The sequence below is a fragment of the Carcharhinus amblyrhynchos genome, chromosome 5 (assembly GCF_965287045.1).
Source record: "Carcharhinus amblyrhynchos chromosome 5, sCarAmb.v2.hapA, whole genome shotgun sequence".
Taxonomy (NCBI): domain Eukaryota; kingdom Metazoa; phylum Chordata; class Chondrichthyes; order Carcharhiniformes; family Carcharhinidae; genus Carcharhinus; species Carcharhinus amblyrhynchos.
Genome location: NC_137328.1, coordinates 94,663,199 through 94,678,425, shown reverse-complemented (window position 1 = coordinate 94,678,425; position 15,227 = coordinate 94,663,199). Strand labels below are relative to the sequence as shown.

General features: G+C 41.8%; 1 protein-coding gene across 1 annotated transcript in view; it reads left to right on the top strand.

Annotated features, from left to right (window-relative positions):
- The window catches only part of msh3 (mutS homolog 3 (E. coli)), a 254,211-nt gene that overhangs the window by 125,686 nt on the left and 113,298 nt on the right, over window positions 1–15,227 (top strand). Inside the window, exons 18-20 of the mRNA XM_080189206.1 lie at window positions 2,449–2,556; window positions 9,072–9,186; window positions 11,876–12,033. Coding sequence (XP_080045332.1) covers window positions 2,449–2,556; window positions 9,072–9,186; window positions 11,876–12,033 — 381 coding nt within the window. The remainder of the gene's footprint in view (window positions 1–2,448; window positions 2,557–9,071; window positions 9,187–11,875; window positions 12,034–15,227) is intronic.

The following is a 15,227-nucleotide window of genomic DNA, read 5'->3' as shown; positions in this document are numbered from 1 at the left end:
CTTTTTCTCGTAAACCTGCACATTCTTCCTTTTCAGATAATTCCCTTTTAAATGTCTCAATTGAACCTTCCTCCACCAAACTCTCAAGCAGTGTATTCTGGGCCTTAACCACACGCTGTGTTAAAAAGTTATTTTGCATCTTCGGCCAACTATTTTGAATCTGTGCCCTCTCGTTCTCGATTTTTCCAAGAGTGAGAACAGTGTCTCTCTATCTACTCTGTCCACAGTCCTCCTGATTTTGAATACCTCTATCAAAGCTCCTCTCAGCCTTCTCTTCTCCAAGGAAAACTTTCTTTATAACTGTGCGGAGGGTGTGGAGAGTCTGCAGAAGGATCTAGATAGGCTGGGCGAATGGGCCAGGAAATGGCAAATGGAATTTAATGTTGGCAAGTGTGAGGTGGTCCACTTTGGTAGGAAGAATGGTAGGAAGGACTATTACTTACGTGGCGAAAAACTGCAGCAGGCGACGGTGCAGAGGGACCTCGGGGTCCTTGTGCATGAGTCGCAAAAACCCAGCGTGCAGGTGCAGCAGGTGGTCAGGAAGGCGAATGGGATGCTGGCCTTCATAGCGAGGGGGATTGAATATAAAAGTAGGGAGGTCTTGCTGCAGCTGTATAGGGCATTGGTGAGGCCGCAGCTGGAGTACTGTGTGCAGTTTTGGGCGCCGCACCTGCGCAAGGATATTTTGGCCTTGGAGGGAGTGCAGAGGAGGTTTACTAGGCTGATACCGGAGTTGAGGGGGTTGAGCTATGAGGAGAGGCTGAATAAACTAGGCTTGTACTCGTTAGAGTTTAGAAGAATGAGGGGAGATCTCATTGAGACGTATAAGATGATGAATGGGATGGATAGGATAGAGGTGGAAAGACTCTTCCCGCTCAAAAAAGACAGTAGGACTAGGGGGCACAGCCTCAAGATAAAGGGGGGGCGGTTCAGAACGGAGTTGAGGAGGAACTTCTTCACTCAAAGGGTGGTGAATCTCTGGAATTCTCTGCCCGTTGAAGTGGTGGAGGCTGCCTCGCTAAATATTTTTAAGAAGCGGGTTGATGGGTTTTTGATAAGAGAAGGGATTAAGGGTTATGGGGAGAGGGCGGGAAAGTGGAACTGAGCCACGACAGATCAGCCATGATCTTATTGAATGGCGGGGCAGGCTCGAAGGGCCAGATGGCCTACTTCTGCTCCTATTTCTTATGTTCTTATGTTCTTATGAAATTTCTCACCCCTGGAACCATTCATGTGAATCTTTCCTGCACTCTTCCCAATGCCTTCATATCTTTCCTGAAATGCAGTGTCACATCTGAGTGCAGTACTTCAGCTGAGGCTGAACTCAAGTCTTTCACAAGCTCAACATAACCTCATTGCTCTCGTACTCTATGCTCCTATTAATAAAGCCCAGGATACTGGACTTTCTAATCACTCTCACAATCTGTCCTGTTATTTTCAATGACGTGTACACATATACACTCAGGTTTCTCTTATCCTGCAACCAAATTGTACCCTTCTGTATTGTCTCTGCATTCTTTCTGCCAAAATGAATTGCTTCGCATTTCTCTGCCTTGATCTTTATCTGCCACCTGCCCGTCCATTCCACCAATTTCATACTGCGATTTTCCCTTTTATTCCATAAGATATAACAATGCTCACGTTGCTTGGTTGCCTCATATCAAATACCTTTTGGAAATCCAAGCACATCACGGCAACAGATCATGCACATCAATCCTCTCTACCTCCTCAAAAAGCTCCAAGTTAGTCATGAGAGATGTTAGCTGGCTTTCCTTAATGAATCCACATTTTTCCATTTGATTACTAATTTTGTCCAGAATTATTGATTTAGAAATTTCTCCAGCACTAAATTTTCGATGATTGCTCTGCATCTCTTGGGCTTATCTTTTTATATCCTTGTTCAAATAAAGTGTGTAAACATTTGCAATTCCCCAGTTGGCTGGTATCAAGGCTGAGAAAGACTGAAAAATTATGGCCAGTGCTTCCGTAGTTTCCACTCTCACTTCCCTCAGTATTTTGCGATGCATCTCATCCAGCCCCTGTGCCTTATAGACAACCTACGCAAAACCTTCTTATCAAATTTTAAATCCGTCTAGTTTCACCATGGCCTGGATAGCATCATCTTCCTTGCTAAAGGTAGATGCAATGTCTCAGCTTTGTTCTCCATTTGTAAATCCCTTTTATGGTGCCTAATTAGCCCTACTCTTTTTAACCACGCTCTTTATATACCAATGGAAAATTTTGTGATTCCGTTTTATGCCAATCTCTTCGTATTTCCTCTTCGCTTCTCTCATTGTTTTCTCACCTCCCCTCTGAACCTTCTATATTCAGCTTGTTTTAAACAGTGTACCAGGATATATGAATGGTTAGTAACTTGTTTGAGGAATATTTATTGTGCTTTGGTAACTGATTTTTCTCTTGATATGTTGTCATTCTGTTCATCTGCAGTCAGTTTTGCGAACACTATTATGGAATAAGAAATGCAATCAGTCACCTGGCAACCATTGACTGCATCTTTTCATTGGCAGCAGTTGCTAAGCAAGGAGGATACACCAGGTAATAAAAACTGATTTATAATCTTGTTGTTGTCTCTTTCTGCTATTCATTTAATTTTTAAGGTTTTGTTTAAATTTTCTTCTCATTCTAGACTTCCAGTGCAGTTTTAGCTGACATTTGCCCACTCGTACTTTCCTTTGCAGTTCCTGCTCTAGGAAGGGGAAAAAAAAACTTGCCTTTATTTAATACCTTTCACAGCCTGATGATGCCCTCCCTATACACTTCATAGCCAACAAAGAATCATGGAAACCCTACAGTGCAGAAGGAGGCCATTCAGCCCATCGAGTCTGCACCAGCCACAATCCCATCCAGACCCTACCCCCACACCCCTGCACATTTACCCGCTAATCCCTCAAACCTTCGCATCTCAGGACTCTTAAGAGGCAATTTCTAGCATGACCAATCAACCTAACCTGCACATCTTTGGACTGTGGGAGGAAACCCGCGCAGACATGAGGAGAACATGTAAACTCCACACGGACAGTGACCCAATCCAGGAATCGAACGCATGTCCCTGGTGCTGTGAAGTAGCAGTGCTAACCACTGTGCTACTGTGCCTCCCAAGTAGTAGAAATGTAGCCGGAATTTTACTGGCATGCCTGCCCCAGAATCGAGGCTCGCAGAACAATATTCTCTGTTGACTTCGGACAGGATTTTACGAGCCTTGCCTCAGCGAGGTTGTAAAATTCAGGCATTAGGCACTGTTGTAATATGGAGATATGTGAGAGCCAATGATGTGCACAGCAGGATTCCACAAGCAGGAATGGAATAAATTGCCAGATGTTCTGCCTTAATTAGATTGATTGAGAGCCAGGACACCAGGAGCACATTCTGGAATGCTGGCATGAGATCTTTTATTCAGCTGAGAGGAAAGATGGAACCTTAGTTTAACATGTGATCTAAATGATAGCATTTCAGCAAAACCTTTTCATTACTCCACTGAGATTTCAGCCTGGATAATTTGATTGTGTCCTGGAGTGGGGCTTGAATTCACACCCTTTTGGTCTCGTCCCTGAATAAATCTGTTTGATTTTAGTCCATTGTGAAATGTGCATTTCTTCCAAATAGTGTGTAATTTCACAGTGGTACCTGTTATTTGAGAATAGTATATTGTAGTTTTACATTCAACTTAATTGTCCACAATCCCTATGGTTGTAGATAATTGTGTACGATGCTGTGTATAGGGCAGCCTAGATGTGGCGGTGAGGCCACATCTAGAGTATTATGTGCAGTTTTCATGTTCTTAGCAAGGACATACTTCCTCAGGTATAGGGGGAATACAGTGAAGGTCTACCAGGCTGATACCCGGAATGGCAGGTCTGTCATTGAGGAAAGACTAAGTCAGTTAGGATTATATTTGCTGGAGTTTAGAAGAGTGAGGGGGGATCGCATAGAAACTTATAAAATTCTAACAGGGTTAGACATGGTAGATTCAGAAAGAATATTCCCAGTGGTGCGTGATCCAGAACTAGGGGTCACAGTTTGAGGGTAAGGAGTAAATCTTTTAGAACTGAGGTGAGGAGCAATTTCTTCACCCAGAGTGTGGTGAATGAGTGGGATTTATTACCAGAGAATGTAGTAGAGGCCAAAACGTCTGATTTTGTGAAAAAATTAGATATGGCTCTAGGGGCTAAAGGGACCAAGGGACATGGGAGGAAGGGAAAGAGGAATTAATGGCAGAACAGGCTTGAAGGGCTGAATGGCCTACTCCTGCTTTTTGTTTTTATGTTAAGAGGACAGATGGGATCTTGGTTGAACATTTCGTATGAAAAATGGGACTTATGATATTTCAGCACTCCCTCAGTGTTGCACTGAAGTAACAGCCTGGATTGTGTTCACATCCCCGGAATGAAACTTGAACCTACACCTCCTGATTCAAAGGGGAAAGTGTTAACAGTCTGTCAAAGTCCTGAGGTAGTCTGAAACACAGAAATCAACAATATCTAGACTAAAAAAGTCCATAACGTCAACTTTTTAAATTAGTGAAATGTTGCGTGGCATAAAGAAAGGCTGTATGTTGCGGAAAATAATTTAAATTCCCATCAATTTGTTCTAGGCATGGTTATTCAAATACTCTGTTGATCAGCCTTCCACTCTTTTTGTAGATTTGAAATCACCCTGAATCATAGCTTGCTCAAGATCCCATTGTCCATGTACTCACTGAACTGCACTGTGTTGAACCAGCAAAGACTTGATTCTAAAAATGTCATGCTTGTTTTCGAATCCTTTTGCGGTATCATTGATGAAAGTAAGTGCGCAGGTACTGCAGGCTGTGAAAAGGCAAATGATACGTTGGCCTTCATAGAGGATTTGAGTATGGGAAGGGGAACGTTTTGCTGCAATTGTAGGGCATTTTGAGAAGGCTGTTTCTTGGGAGCTTAATGCACATGTTTAATGAATTGCATTTCCTTCTCCCATCCCCCTAAAGATGTTAGATTGTTTTCTTCAGTGGATCCATTGGACACTGCTGCCCAAACTCATAATTTTCGCCCTTTTCTATAGTCTCAGTATGGCCAGTTAGGTCAGTTGGCATAATATCTGCAAAGGGGAAGATGTTATAGCAAGGCACGTGGAAACATTCAAGGCAATCAGGCCGATTCAACATGGGTTTGTGAAAGGGAAATTGTGTTTAACCAATTTATTGGAGACCTTTGAATAAGTAACAAGTGCTGTGGATAAAGGGAAACCGGTGGATGTACTGTACTTGGATTTGCAGAAGGGCATTTGGTAAGGTGCCACATTCAAGATTATTATGAAGAATAAAATCTTATAGTGTAGGTAGTAACATATGGCATGGATAGAACATTAGCTAGCTAACAGGAAACAGTTGGCACAATTTTCTTTTGCTGGTTGGCAAGATATAACAAATGTGCTGCAAGGATCATGCTTGAGTCTCAACTTTTCAAAATTTATGTAAATAACTTGGATGGAGGGACTAAAGAAATGGCTGCTAAATTTGCTGATGGCACAAATGTGTGTTGGAAAGTAAAACGTGAAGAGGATGTAAGGAGGTTACGAAAGGAAATAGGTGGGTTAAATGATTGGGCAAAGATCTGGCAAATGGACTATAATGTGAAAAAATGTGAAATTGTCCATTTTGGCAGATAGAATACAAAAGAAGCATATTTTCTAAAAGGTGAGATATTTGCAGAACTCTGATGTGCAGAGGGATCTGGGTGTCTTAGTGCATGAATCACAAACAGTTAAGATGAAAGTACAACAAGTAAGAAAACAAATTGATATTATCATTTTTTGCAAGGGGCATTTAATACAGAAGTAGGGAAGTTGTGCATCAGATATACAGGTCGCTGGTGAGACCACATCTGGAATAGGGTGCATAGTATTGGCCTTCTTATTTAAAGGGTTAGAAGCAGTTCACAGGTTTACTAAACTGTTACCAGGAGTAGACAGGTCATCTTAGAGAATGTTGGGCGTGCTTGGCTTGTAATCTCTGGGGTCAGAAAAGTAAGAACTGACTTGATTCAAACATATAGAGCTGTGGGGTCTTGATGCGATCAATGAGGAAGGAATATTTCCTCCTTTCAGAGAATTTAGAACCAGTGTCACTTTTTAAAAATGAGAAATTGCCCATTTAAGATTGAGATAAGTTTTTTTTTCTCTGAGGGTTGTGACTCTTTCTCTTCCTCAAAAAGTGTTGGCAGCAGCATATTTCAATATTTTTAAGGCAGGGTTAGTTAGATTCCTGGTAGGCAGGATTAGTTAGTCTCCTGATAAGCAAGGGATGAAAGGTTATTGGGTGGGGGAGGGGGGCAGAATGTGGAACATAGAACGTAGAAAAACTACAGCACAAACAGACCCTTTGGCCCACAAGTTGCACTGAACATCTCTCTACCTACTAGGCTTACCTGTAACCCTCTATCTTACTAAGTCCCATGTACTAATCCAGAAATCTCTTAAAAGACCCTATTGAACCTGCCTCCTCCACCACCACCACCGGCAGCCGATTCCACGCACCCACCACCCTCTGGAGTTGAGATTGTAATTAGATCAGAAATTTAATGAGAGCAGACTTGAGGGGCCGACTGGCCTACTCTTCCTAATTTGACTGTTCGTATGTATGTTTTTCAGAGGATGTTAATTGTTGTTTTCTGCCTCCAAACGGCACTAGAACAAGGAGATCTGTTTATACCTTGAATTCTTTGCAAAGATGCAGTTAGAATTGCATTTGGCTCTGAGCTCTTTATTCCCTTCCTACCTTCAGATTTGAAAATACACTTGGGCAATGTGGATTCAGAATAACCTATGGTGAGAATTCACCAGTAATGCTGTCCTCAGTGATGACTTTCTTCTGAGAAGAATTGGTTTCTTTAATATTACTTAACACTGCTTTTTGCATTAATGCAAAGTAATCTTGGGTGCACATGAAGACATATTAATACTGAGAGGGTAGAGAAACATATGGGATTTTTGGGGAGCATGGGAAAGCAGGATTAGTGTTGAATTGCCTGAGCAATACAGATAGAATAATCCTCCCAAGTGATTTTGCAACGGTTTGGCATGTTTTCCTCTGAGTTTTAACAGAAGCAAAAATTGTTTCCCTGTTACTCTGATTATTTTTTACAATCACCCTCTCTAGATTTATTTTAACTTGTCCAATATATTTTTGTGAGGGAAAACTGCTTTCTACCCTATCTAAAAGACAATTGCTCCTTTTATAGGTCTTCTGATATCTCTTTGGGAGTGAAAATTGCTGAACTATTTCCATTGGAAGCCTTTGTAATTTTTTTTTCCTCATGTACAGATTTTCTTCTTAAAGTGATATGCAGCTCCCTAACATTTCAGGATCCATCCCTTTTTTTAAGTGCTTCAGTTGCTTGTGCCAACCTCTTGCCACCTTCCTCTCTGTCTCTCAGTCATCCATTTAAACGTTAACTTTCTTTCTGTAAAATGATTTTGGTAACATTGCTGTGCAGAAGGAGTCAATTTGGCCCATCATGTCTGTACCGGAATGGCATCCTCTCTATATATGCTAAAGTTTTATATCTTATATCTTTTATAATGGGGTGATCTGAATCCACAAGACACTCTCCTACCTCCTAAGCTCAATTCTAACAGTTTGATGAGGGCTGTCCATTCATTGTTGTGGTGCAGCTGTTAATTTATTTCTGATACTTCTGGCCTTTTATATAGAAGCATTCAATAAGATGCCTTGATGATTTGGTATAACTTTGCTGATTTATTGTTGGGGGTGAACTGAAGAAGTGAGTTGTATTTAATTGTCAGAAGTTGTGTTGACTGTGGTCGGACTTGGTTCATTACTTTGTACTCTGGCCAGAACACTAAAAACAAAACCTGATGTTTTCACCATCTTGGCAGCAAAAGGCTTTGCACCAGCTTTGCTTGGTCATTGTTCTAAATTCAAACTCTCTTGTTTACTCCGTTTTTAAAATCTCTATGTAGTAGCGGCTACTGCTTTGAACTCTTAGGTATAGTTGCTTCACGTTCTTTGGAAGTTTGGGGACAATACTTTGATATAGTATGGCACTCCCTGTAATGATATGGTGCATGTTCCCTATCCATTAGTACCACTCCATGTGTCTTGATTCTGAATCGTGCTTTCCATAATGCATAACGTTGAAACTGCTTCTGTCAACGTTTATAGTGCAAATACACAAGCTTTTATAGTGACAGAACCTCGTGTTAACATGCCCACTTGTTTCCATTGTGGTTTGTGACTGAACCAATCGGATCACTCAAAATTTTTTTTTGCGGGTGGGATTTATCTTAGTGCATTTGCTAATTGCTAATGTCCAAAATTAAGTTTCAAACAATATTTTTAAAAATCAAAAACTTGTATTTTACACTTTGACTAAATTTAGCAATTGAATATTACGTTATTTAATGTTTTAAAGATTTAAAGCTTTAAAATTAAAGTTTATTATTGTCACAGATAGGCTTACTGCAATGAAATTGCTGAGAAAATCCCGTAGTCACCACACTCCTGTTCGGGTATGCTGGGGGAGAATGTAGCATGGACAAAACACTAACCAGCACATCTTTCAGACTGTGGGAGGAAACCGGAGCACCCCCAGAGGATACCCACACAGACACCGGGAGAGCATATAGACTCTGCATAGCCAGTGACCCAAGCCGGAAATTGAACCTGAGTCCCGAGCGCTGTGAGGCAGCAGGACTAACCACTGTGCCATCCTGCTGCCATGCTTCACAGAGGCAAAGTTTAAGCATTGCACAAACTCCAAACAAATCATCTACCCAGTCCTTCAAACATCACCTGCTCTGCCAGTGGCAAAACCTACATTGGACTTAGCAGTCATTTTAGACTCTATTGAACTGGGTGGAAGCAATTCATCCTCAATTCCAAACTACTGCCTGAGAATCAAAGCATTCAACCGTTCTCTGTACGGCTTGTATACGTTGCCTTGTTTTTTCAGAACTAAAATCAAAATATATTGGCAACGCGAGTACTTTCATATGAGAGCGCCTAGTGTTTTATTATTTAATAACCACTTTAAAACATTGTTTTATCTGTACAGACCAACTGTGCTGGAAGAAGTGAGGCAAATAGTAATCAAAAATGGCAGGCATCCTGTGATTGACGTTCTTATGGGAGAACAGGAGCAGTATGTCCCAAATAGCACTGAACTGCATGTGAGTATTCAATAGAATCTTTTAATGCCCTGAGCTCTGATGAAGGGTTGTCCTGACTCAAAATCTTGGGTCTGTTCTCGCTTCACAGACGCTGTCGGACCTGCCAAGATTATCCAGTATTTTCTGTTTTTGTTTGTTTTCCAGCACCCACAGTATTTTGCCCTTGTCTTGGTGTTTAACACACTGCCACTTCTCTTCCAGAAATGCCTACCATGAAGAAGTACTGTTCTTCTCTCCAACAGAGTTTCCATTTGTCTCTTTTACCCTGCCGCCTTCACAGCTCTGATAAAGGATCATCCTCACTCAAAACGTTGGCTCTATTCTCTCTCCATAGATGCTGCCAGACCGGCTGAGATTTTCCAGCATTTTCTGTTTTTCTCGTTCTGTGCTCGACTGTGCAATTAAATTGCTGTGTGTGCTTGGTTGATTAGATGACCTTTGCTCTAATGATATGTTTCCTCTACTGTCACGTCGCAGAAATTATAATATGTTATAATATGTTTTCTCCAAGTTTTCTTTACAAATGTGAGGGGGTGGGGAAGGTGTAGGGGAGTGTGTTCACTGATACATATTCATACTGAATTGTGACAACAGCAGGTGAAGGTAAACATATCTTAAAGTGTGAAGTTAAGATATATATTGAAGTCGTTTTCTTAAATATAACCAGATTCGCAATTTCTCATCACAACCTTTATATCTTGTCTTTCTACTTTTCACTCAGAGGGTGGTAAGAATCTGGAATGCATTGCCTGGGAAGGTAGTGGAGGCCAGAAACATGACAACCTTTAAAAAATATTTGGATGAGCACTTCAAAGATATGGGACAAGTGCAGGAAAAAGGGATTGGCGTGCCTTTAGTGGTAGTTATTGTTGGGATATTCGATGGGCCAAAGGGCCTTTTCTGCGCTGTATTACGCCGTGACTTCTCTGCCCCTTCCTTTCACTTTGTTTCTCCATTTTCTTTTTCTTTCCTTTGTGTTGGTAAAGATGAAGGTGGCTGATGTGGCAGGGTAAAAGAGGCGCCAATATTACAGCTTACATTTTGGATGGGCTTACAGACAAGGTTAACAGGAGAACTGATGCGGATATTCAAAAATATGAAAGATGTGATACAAGTAGGAAGGAACTGCTTGCAGGGTTTGTTGAAACAGTAAATTAGAAGTTACAAGATCATTGCCAAAAGAAAGAGTGGTGACGTTTGGAGAATTATTGTACATTTAGAGTTGTTGAGGTAGTACGTGTCCACTTGAGACAGTGATGGCAGCAGAATTGCTAGATCCAGAAAACATATTTAACATCTGGAGTGTTTCACATCTGTCGGTTCTGCTAACAGCTTTTATTTCTATCCATCGGGGTTTTAAAAAGATACGGATTTAATTTTTGTGGGAAGACCGATGGAAAATAATACCGCACAAATAAAGTCATGGCATTTCTTATGCCAACTGCTGTTGATAGTTATTGAAATATCCAGGGAATATAGTCAGGAAAACCCTTAGTAGTAATAACTTCTCGACCCTTGTTAATTGTGATGCGAGTACCCACAACTGCCAGGAGGATTGCCTGTTCTTTTTTAAAAAAACTGACGAACTGTGGTTATTCAGAAACCTCACGTGCTTTGACCCTTGATTTGTGCTTGTGGAAATTTTCAGACACGTTTCAAACCTCAGTCACTTTTATTGTTTTCTTTTTTTATCGAGCACAGGTCAGTAGGTGGGGTTGAGGTCAGTAAATACATTTGAGAGCAAAACAACTGAATGACTGGAAACATGAAGCTAACTCCTCCCTTCCTGATATGTTCGTTGCCACTTCTTTAAAAATGGGCTTTAGCGTACCATGCTGAAAATAGGTTGATAGCACAACACTCATGTCTGTATTTTCTGTCAGATAAAATGGATGTTATTTGAAACAGAAGCAGCAGAAAATGCTGAAAAATCTCAGTAGGTCTGACAGCATCTGTGGGGAGAGAATGGGGCTAATGTTTCAAGTCTAGGTTTTTCATTTGATTTATTATTGTCATATGTGTTAGTATACAGTGAAAACTATTATTTCTAGTGTGCTACACAGACAAAGCATACCATTCATAGACCCTTCGTCAGAGCTCGGATGGACAGTATTGGGTTACAATGCTTGAGTTTGCCTGGCTAACTTGCTGTATTCCAATTCATTTTGAATAATGACTGAAGTTGATTGTATATTTGCTATGATGATGGCACTGTGAAAAGGTTTCCATTTTTCCTATCTTTGCCAGCCCGTCCGTGTATGTCCTCCATTCCGCTGTCATTTACATGAAATTATCAAAATTGCACAATCTCATATTTAGCTGGTATGAGCCCTGTTATTACCTTGACACCCAGTGCATTAAAATTTGACCAGCTCATTAGTATGCTTGCCTGTTCATATTTTGGATTCCAAACATAGATTTCTGAACCTCTGGTACTAGCATTTCCCCATGTGTGTAGGAGCGAAGGGGAATTTTCTTTGCTCTGATTTGGAAAGCTTCGCAATGACTAACTTGTTTAACGCCTGATTCATGCTTATGGCTATTAGCACAGCAGTAAATCTGGATCAATAATTAGAAAATACCAAAACGTAGGTAAAGTTCATGAGCATGACTGCCCATGCCATGCTTTGAGACTCCTGTCTCCTAAGCTGCCTGCTGATCATTAATTTTGATGGGTATTGTTTTTCAGGGTGACGGACAGAGAGTTATGGTAATTACAGGGCCCAACATGGGAGGAAAGAGTTCTTATATTAAACAAGTGGCACTGATCACTGTTATGGCACAGATTGGGTCCTATGTCCCTGCAGAAGAAGCTGTGATTGGCATTGTGGATAACATTTACACAAGGTATGACTTTAATTTCTCAGAATGACCAAATACCTCTCATGAGAATTCATCTCTGGTGTTTTCCCTAATCTCCCATGGCCATTAAACTGTTTTAAATTGCTAAAATACTGTCAACATTTGATTTTGCTGTTTGAACTAAAATCACATTGTTTTGTAATAATGAAGTTTAACTTGCATACTTGGGGAAAAAAGGAAATTATTAACTAAATTTGGGGATAAATTCCTCTATATGTGCTATCATTAACACAATAAGATTGGTGAACACTTCTTATGCGCGCTATTTTAACTAAGTCCTCCTTACTTTTCAAATTAAAGGAGTTGAATTGTTAATTGGTGCACTAACAGTATAACCAGGATTCGGATTCAAATCCAGGCCAGACTGATCATTGCTGGTGCATTCTTTCCTTTCTTTCCCCTCTCCTCTTTGCTGTATTTTTCTCCTCGGCTGTAAGCCCAATGTGATTTTGAGGAAGCTTGGTCCAGTTCTTAGAAGCTGTGGCGACACAGCAAGAATCTGCCTTAATTTCTTTAGACCATAAAAGAATAAGCAGCCAGACTCTGTTCACTCTATTTGGCTGCGGGCGCTGGCCTGTTACTTGGTTTTAAATAATTATTGACAAGGACTATTATAAAACCAGAAGGCTGCCTATATTGGCGAGGGTGAGCTGTGCCTGTAGTTATTTTGAAAGAGAATATACAAAGAGCTTGTGATGCTGCAGAAGCAACAGTCGGTAGCAAATAAGTGTGCCAGAGATGTTCAGGCTGCCTGCTGAGAGAATATATATGTTTCTAAAGGTGGGTGGTCTTGAAGACACATGTTACGAGCCCGCAGCAATATGCAGCTTAGAAATGGTGTAGAAACAATACTGGCACCTGGATATTTAAAAGTATCCTCTGCTGTCCCACCAATGTTTAGAAGTTACACTATATAAAGTTTGTTTATTATTCACAAGTAGGCTTATGTTAACATTGCAATGAAGTTACTATGAAAATCCCCTAGTCGCCACATTCCAGCGCCTGTCTGGGTACACTGAGGAGAATTTAGCATGGCCAGTTCACCTAACCTGCACATCTTTTGGACTGTGGGAGGAAACTGAAGCACTCGGAGGAGACAGCAGTGCTAACCACTGTGCCATCGTGTTGCCCTATAGCCATGTGAACTGTGAAGCTGGTGAAGCGATTTCACAAGGGGGCACGGTGGCACAGTGGTTAGCACTACTGCCTCACAGATGCAGGGACCTGGGTTCGATTCCAGCTTGGGTCACTGTCTGTGTGGAGGTTGCACATTCTCTCCGTGTCTGCGTGAGGTTCCTCTGGGTGCTCCAGTTTCCTCCCACAGTCCAACAAAGATATGCAGGTTAGGGTGATTGGCCATGCTAAAATGCCCCTTGATATGCGGGATACATAGGTTACAGGGTTTAGCGGGGTAAATATGTGCGGTTATGGTGATAGGGCCTGGGTGGGATTGTTGCCGGTGCAGACCTGATCAGCTGAGTGGCCTCCTTCTACACTGTAGGATTCTATGACCTTTGTTGGGAATGATAGATCCCTAACTTCAGTCTATTGGTCTAGGGAAAAAAAAACAGTATGCAGGTTTGAGTATAGAATCCAGCCTTTTGATACTTAGAGTTTACTGAAAGATTTGATACTTTATAATTTTGTGTGAATGTTGACTGGTATGGAAGCCACCCTGGTGAATAGTACACAACTGCAACCTTGCAGACATTTATTTCAGCAACACCAGGAAAGCAGTAGAATTAACTGTCTAAACACTGGACCACCAATTTTACGGAAATTACGTGGCAATGAGCAGATCTGATTCTTGATTTGGCACGAGGTGGAAGAGAATTTTTCACAATCTAATTGTACAGTCTTGTGGGATTCAGTTCTCCCTTTTCAGAACAAGTAATTGTTAGACCTAAATGTGGGATTTTAGTAATCAGGGGACAAATACCTCTGTGCTTATGTATCATAGACCCTTGTCAGGAGAAAAGACAGTGGGCAGCGTGCCCCAAGGCCAGAATATCCCTGAGGTCAGTGGATGTTTGCATGGTGCCTGTCCCGCCTGCCATGATCCCCATGGTGGGCAGGATGGGAAAATTCCGTGCAGTATCGCAAAATCAGGAGTATTATCACAAAGAGGAACAAAGAAAAGTACAGCACAGGCCCTTCGGTCCTCCAAGCCTTCTGCATTTACTTAGTCCGATCCCCTCCCTACTCATGTCCCGATCCAGATGCCTTTTAAATGTTGTTAACACACCTGCTTCTTCCATCTCCTCAGGCAGCACGTTCCTGGCGTCCACCACCCTCTGCGTGAATAACTTACCCCGCACACGTCCCTTAAACTTTACCCCACTCACCTTGAACCTGTGCCCCCTTGTACTTGGCACTTCCACCCTTGGAAGAAGCTTCTGCCTATCCATCCAGTCTATGCCTCTCATCATTTTGTAGACCTCTGTCAGGTCTCCCATCAGCCTCCTTCTTTCCAGTGAAAATAATCCTGGTTTATTCAACCTCTCCTCAGGGCCAACACCCGTGAGACCAGGAAACACCCTGGTGAACTTTCTATGCACTCTCTCTCCAAAGCTTCCACAACCTTCTGGTACTGTGGTGACCAGAGCTGCACACAATGTTCCAAATATCCCAAACAAGGGAACAAAGTTCAGGATTAATGATGAACTGCAGTATACTATAACCATCCTCTGAGTTTGAAAAGGCCAAATCCATGACAGGATTGTCGAGCAACATCCAGAGTTTCGCTGAAGCCTTTGTAGCTCCTGAAGCTCCAGTAGAGAAATGTAGTTACTGACAGGTGACGAAGACCTATCGTGTCTGACCAACTTCAGCCCTTCTCAGGGAACACTGAGGGCAAGATATTGTAAGACCAGTGGTGAGAATCTTCGACCGACTCCAGGCCTCGAAGACCAGATGCAACGTGCTCGGTCGAACTCGAGATGCCCAGCCTTCATATTGAGATTGTGAAAGCATGGCAGCCAGTTTGCTTGAGAATTCATCCCCAGTGCTCCTTGGGAGACTGAGCACGCAGATACTCCTTCTCCTCAATCAACCAGGATGTTTGCAGCAGGAATTTCCCAGGACTGAAGGTGAACTGCCTTTGTGACTGACAGGACTCTCTTCTCAGCTACATCCACTCTCTTTAAGATATTTCGCAGTTCATCACTGTGAGCACCATC